The 5,816-nt window shown below is 41.0% G+C and overlaps 1 protein-coding gene across 4 annotated transcripts in view; it reads right to left on the bottom strand.

Moving 5' to 3' along the window:
- The window catches only part of LOC115235769 (eukaryotic translation initiation factor 4 gamma 2-like), a 6,445-nt gene extending 2,346 nt beyond the window's left edge, over window positions 1-4,099 (bottom strand). Inside the window, exons 1-7 of one of the 4 annotated variants that reach the window (XM_029807767.1) lie at window positions 4,021-4,099; window positions 3,327-3,543; window positions 2,276-3,233; window positions 2,040-2,180; window positions 1,049-1,938; window positions 521-826; window positions 1-148 (exon numbers count right to left, since the gene is read on the bottom strand). The exon at window positions 1-148 is cut by the window's left edge and continues 2,346 nt beyond it. In XM_029807767.1, coding sequence (XP_029663627.1) covers window positions 74-148; window positions 521-826; window positions 1,049-1,938; window positions 2,040-2,180; window positions 2,276-3,194 — 2,331 coding nt within the window. In that variant the 5' untranslated portion in view covers window positions 3,195-3,233; window positions 3,327-3,543; window positions 4,021-4,099 and the 3' untranslated portion in view covers window positions 1-73. Of the gene's footprint in view, window positions 149-520; window positions 827-1,048; window positions 1,939-2,039; window positions 2,181-2,275; window positions 3,234-3,326; window positions 3,679-3,711; window positions 3,894-4,020 lie in introns of those variants that run through there. The other 3 variants (XM_029807758.1, XM_029807740.1, XM_029807748.1) reach the window with 3 other exon arrangements.
- Between the last annotated feature and the right edge of the window lie 1,717 nt (window positions 4,100-5,816).

Here is a 5,816-nt window from a genome sequence, read left to right as displayed (position 1 = left end):
GGTTCAGCGATATATAGTAAAACCCTATTCCAAATCATAGGTAGTCTGAATAATGTTTTCGAGGCTCTTCTGATTAATTCTTCTCATCCTCATCGTCTTCCTCTTCCTCCTCCGATGCTTCAGCAAGCCATGTTAACCATGTATTTACCTATATACGTAACATAAATATACTTACGTTAATTTTTAAGCCATTTAATTTAGATTAAATTAAATGACAAAGTTTATCAAAATATTCGTACCATTTTTCATTTGTTGCTTACTTTTAAACTACGAAATATCAAAAATTGCAAATTTGAGAGAATTTGTGTAATAGAATCACAAAAAAAATTTGCATCTGCTGCATGCAGTTTTTAATAATTTATTTATAACATAGAATTAATCTATCTCTAAACCATATCAAAAAATTTATCTATATGATAATAAAACTTACTGCGCCAAAGCATCAATTATAAGAAAAGAAAAATTCTTCGGGCAAAACTTGTTTATGACAAACTGTTATAATGACTGCACATGTATGTACCTGGAATAATGCCTTGCCCTTGCCCGGATAAGCATCGGTAACAGTGTCTCTCCATTTGTGGTATGCTTCCTCTTCAATAACTTCAAGGTTATAGAGTGCTATGAACCATCGCAACAGCAACCCTTTTGGAAAATTGTGCGAGAAGCAGAACACTTGAAGCGCATGAAGAGCCGTAACTTGAGAGTCGATGGTAGTCAGGAATGTGCGAATAAAGCGTGCATATTTCTGCAGTAACGCACTTTCCTTCTCTTGCAGTTGTTTGTCTGGAAGTACGGTCGGATCAACGCCAGGCGCCAATGTTGTCTCCTATTATTCCCCGAAAAAAAAAAAAAGAAAAAGATGTATAAAGATATTGCAGACTGAATTCTAATCTCTACACATACATACATGTACATAAAAATAAGCCACATTTACTAATTAAATATAATTGTGTAAACTAGCAGTAAAATAATTTGTCATTATTTTTCATTATTTAAAATGCAATGACGACAGAGAATTAAAATAGATATCGATGCAAGTTTTACTAACCCCAGTGATGTATTTGAAAAGTACATTCATCATAGCATTAATAAATGCGGGATCTGAATGGTGTTGAGGATCCAACTTCTCCTTGATCCATTTGTAAAGAGCGTTAGGCGCTGGATCGGCCTCTAATTGACGCCACATATCTCCCTGGATTCTGAGAAGAGGATAAAGGAAAGTCAATTCTCGGTCTTCCAAGATCTCGCCCAAGCGTTCCTTTGTCTTCTCCGCTTCTGGCAGTTGACTGATAAGATCCACTTTGCTATCGTTGAAGATCTGCGTGAGCCTTGTCTTGCCTTGGGTCTTGTGGAGCTGTTGTAGAGTCAGTAGGAACAGCGGATGATGACGACCGTTTTCTGTTTCCGAGGCGAGATCCGTCAACAGAATTAAATTGTCCACTATGGCCTTAGCTGTCAGGAAGGCAACGTGGGACGCTACCAAAGGCACGGTACTTTCCTTCTCCGATATACTGGCCACCAGTTCCTTCCATCCTTCATTCACTTGCTGCAAAGTGAGCAAGCTCTCCTTCTTGAGCTCGACCACGAGCTTGATGGCGAGCTCGCGTTCGGAATCTCCACGATCTAATGTGTTTGAAAACATCGTGCAGATCGCGTGACGCAAGAATCGCTCGGGGATCTTAAGATCTTTGAAGGCAATCAAAGCATCCTGCACGTTTGTATGTGACGCGAGATCGTCCATTAACGCGTTCACCTTTTTCAACACTTCCTCCCGTGTAGGTCCCTTGTCCTTTCTATCCCGAGCCTTCTCGCGCTTGTCTACAGGACCTTGCTTGATCACGATAGCAGGTGGTGTCTCTTTGTGCAATAGAGGCGAACTGGGCTTCAAAGCGGTATTACGCAAGAGAGGCATGTCTGAGCCTCGTCCTGGGAACAAATCTGTTATTTTTATAATTAAAATATATATAATTATTACTAGATTATTGAATTTTTTAGTAATTTTATTTTTGAAAATGATACAAATGGATAAAAATATTTACCATTGTTGAGAGGTAGGTTCAAGTTGATATTAGTTTGTTTGAACATCATTGAATTGGCTGAAGGTCTCAGAGACACTTCTTCCGGATGTCCCCCGATCAACATCTTATTTTTATTGAATCGAAGTTGTTCTTTATTGCTATCTGCAATGGCACGAGAAACAATAAATGCCCATAAAGTTATTGTTATATTTATTAGTTAATAAAAAAAAAAAAATTTACTGTATCTCTGTACTCACTGTTGTTAAAGTTTTGCGGTAAATTATGTTGCGGCTGGTTGCGTTTTCCTTCGTAATTGTTCTGATGACGACTCTGGTTTTGATAGTAGCCTCCTCCTCCTGACTGATTACGTTGGTTATGACGGCCATAACCAACCCCAGGAGTCCCTGCGAATCCATTCGGACTGAATGGTGGTGGTGGCATACCGAATGAGGGGGAAGTCAATGGAATACTTCCCATCATGTCTACGTCTAATCCGCCTCGTCCCATCTTTCGTAAAAACTCTGCACCGAGGCGATCCTCTCGTCCTCTGTGGAAACCATTTCCCCGCGATGGCTCCTCGTTGTCGTTGCGGATCTGATTAATCGGCATCGGGCCTTCGGTGCTGGTGGCCTTGCGCGGTTTCCAATCGTCACGGCGTAATTCAATCACATCACGCAGCATGAATTTGATGCGTAGAGGAAGATCCCTACTCTCTGCCAGAGAGTTCATACGTTTGAAGTATTGATCCATGAGTCCGCGGCCCTTATCCGAGTCAAGGATACGGCCGCAGGTACGCATAATCTGGCAGAGGCATTCGATATCCTCCGCCGCGTCCCCCCGGGATCCCCCTCGCCTTTTCTTTTCCAGCAACTGCTGGATGCAACGATGTAGAATCGGCTCCGACACGATGCCCAGCTTGCCGAGCTCCCCGATAAACTTGATGTTACCGAGCATCTTGCGCTTGGCCACCTGCCGGCGCTCTTCTTCCTCTGGACCAAGCTCATCCTGATTCTCGAACGCCTCGCTTGCTTTTGAACGATTTTCGAACTCGTCTTTGCACTTGTTAAGTAAAAGGACTCTGAATGTGCTCTGGCCTTTTTGACTTTCATCGATCGGTTTACGGGGTTCAAAGTTTGCGGCTTCGTCAGACAGCTGTTTGCACAGCCGTGCGTACATAGAACTGTACTTGGGTTCATCAAGCGCTTTTTCGAAGATCTAAAAAATTGTTATTGATATTTTTTTTAATGAACCAGCATCAAAGCGTCTTATACGATAAATATCATCATTTTACGACGCATCAATACGTACCAAGAAAATAACACCCTTGAGAATCACATGGGAATTAAGCTCAACGTTGAGCAGGTCGTTGCTCAGCTTTGCGAATTTTTCCGGTGTGAGCTTGTTAAGAATACCCCGTACCTTTCTAAAGATGAGATCATTTCGGCTTTCTGGGGTGAGTGCATCGCGTCTAACAGTTGAAGGAGGGATCCAGCGTAGCTCAGTGGATAGGGAGCGAATATCGTCCCTGGAAGGCATCGAATTTTTCTAATGTCAGTGTCAACGCAAGTAGCAACGTACAGGGACGATTTGCGCACTATTTTTTGTAATAAGTAACGCGTTCTCGCGTTTCTATTGTTTTTTTATTTTTTTTTTTTTTTTTTTACTGCCAAGGGGTAACTTTATGGACCCTGACCTTCCTCCCGAGACACGAGAAGCACCCCCCGGTCCTGTGGGGTTGTCCGTTGTTGCGCGTGTTTTGGCCCCCTTAGTGATAAATCACAGCACACAGATCTTCCTTGAGGAAGCTGCAAAAAATTACATTAAATATTTGAAATTAGACATTTCTCACATACTTAAACACATTAAATCTAAATATAAATGGAAACACTGACTAATATATCTAATACGTTACACCCTTTTGTAACGTTCTCGCGTTTTTTTTTTTTTTTTTTTTTTTTTTTTTTTTTTTTGTTACTGCCAAGGTAACTTTATGGACCCTGACCTTCCTCCCGAGACACGAGAAGCACCCCCCGGTCCTGTGGGGTTGTCCGTTGTTGCGCGTGTTTTGGCCCCCTTAGTGATAAATCACAGCACACAGATCTTCCTTGAGGAAGCTGCAAAAAATTACATTAAATATTTGAAATTAGACATTTCTCACATACTTAAACACATTAAATCTAAATATAAATGGAAACACTGACTAATATATCTAATACGTTACACCCTTTTGTAACACACATGTAATTATAAAAGAAGTGTATTTCTCAAAGTTCATATATTATTTTCATATTATGATTTTAAGATGCATTTCCTAATTAAATCCTAAATTTGCTCGCAAAGCATAAAGATTTCAGCACCTAGATTAATCTACACTTGAACTACATAATTTCGAACATAATCTGAAAGTATACACACAGCCTTGGTCCATCTTTTTTTCTAATAAAACTGAGATAAACGATTGTAGCCTATCGCTTTTTGCCAGGGGCGACCAATTTATGTCGCAATGAACTCGTTCAATAATATTTGAGAGCATTTCTCTCGTCGCGCTACAGTGACCCACATGATAGATATATATATGTACATAAAATATTATTTTATAATGTGGTAATTGCGCATGTGAGCGCAATTTTAGAAAAGTTTCTCTACATTGCTCGCGTTCAATAAATGACGCACGCAAATCCTACGTTTAACGTACTCGAGTGGTTCAAGGATAGAGAATTGTGATGAGAGACGTTATATTTCAAGAGTCGAGTCGTTTGTGCATGCGTGTAACTTAAATAATTTCGATTCGCATCCATTTTTCCATTAGAAATCATAGAAACGAGCCTGTCAAAGTGACAGATCAGATTGCAAGAAGTTGATGACTTCTCCTCAGAAACTTCTCACTGAAGGAAAAACCGAAGGAAAAATCTCAAGATCAGAGCTAGAAGAACGATGATTTTTTTTACAGGACACCCTGTACACACCCTTTCGGAAGGCCTTCCGCGGACGAGAGGCAAGGACCTTCTTCTTTCCCAGGGAAGAGACGACGGCTTTGATCTTGCTCGCTGCTCGAGAACAAAACGACCGAAACGACCCACGGACGAGGGGAATGTCGTAGGGGAGCGTATATGTGGGGCGCGGCTCATGGTCAGACGGTCAATGAACCCTCTTCTCCTGACTCCCCTCCCCCCATCCATTTCACCACGACCGATCATCTCGCAGATCCCGCCGCTGTTCGGCCGAGGTCGGACGACTTCGTCAGACTGTTCAACGGAGGTCGTGCTTGTCCGGCCGCGTCTACCGGGTGTCCTGAGCACTCGGCTCTAGACAGGACGGTTTGGAAAATTAATATAAGTAATTGAACACGCGGAGTGTATAAATAATAACTATATTTAAGAACAAAAATTTAAAAAAATCGTTCTCGAAACGGATAACGAGCAATTATAAATTAATATTTCGCTCAAGTGCTTTTTTTTACGCAATGTCATTGATTTAGAATCTCTGTTATATCGCGAGACATTCGTATTTCGACGATAAGTTTTTACTTAAGTGTTCAATGTCGAGAGAAAAATTGACGGCTACGTTTAACGGTAAACGTGTATAATAAGAGCGCGCAAGACTAGGTTCTTCTACTGAAATAGTATTTTGTAAATATTTGGTTTCGACTATATATATATAGCTAAAAATGCACAATGAAAATATCCGGCTTCTCACGGACGTAACCATGAATGCAAGCAAACTCGAGCTTGAATAACAAAAAAAAAGAGAGAGAGAAAGAGAGAAAAGGAATTAATCCGAGCGATCTCTGAGGGAAGA

Source organism: Formica exsecta, unplaced genomic scaffold (genome assembly GCF_003651465.1).
Source record: "Formica exsecta isolate Colony F162 unplaced genomic scaffold, ASM365146v1 scaffold11, whole genome shotgun sequence".
NCBI lineage: Eukaryota > Metazoa > Arthropoda > Insecta > Hymenoptera > Formicidae > Formica > Formica exsecta.
This window is presented reverse-complemented; position numbering and strand designations above follow the sequence as displayed.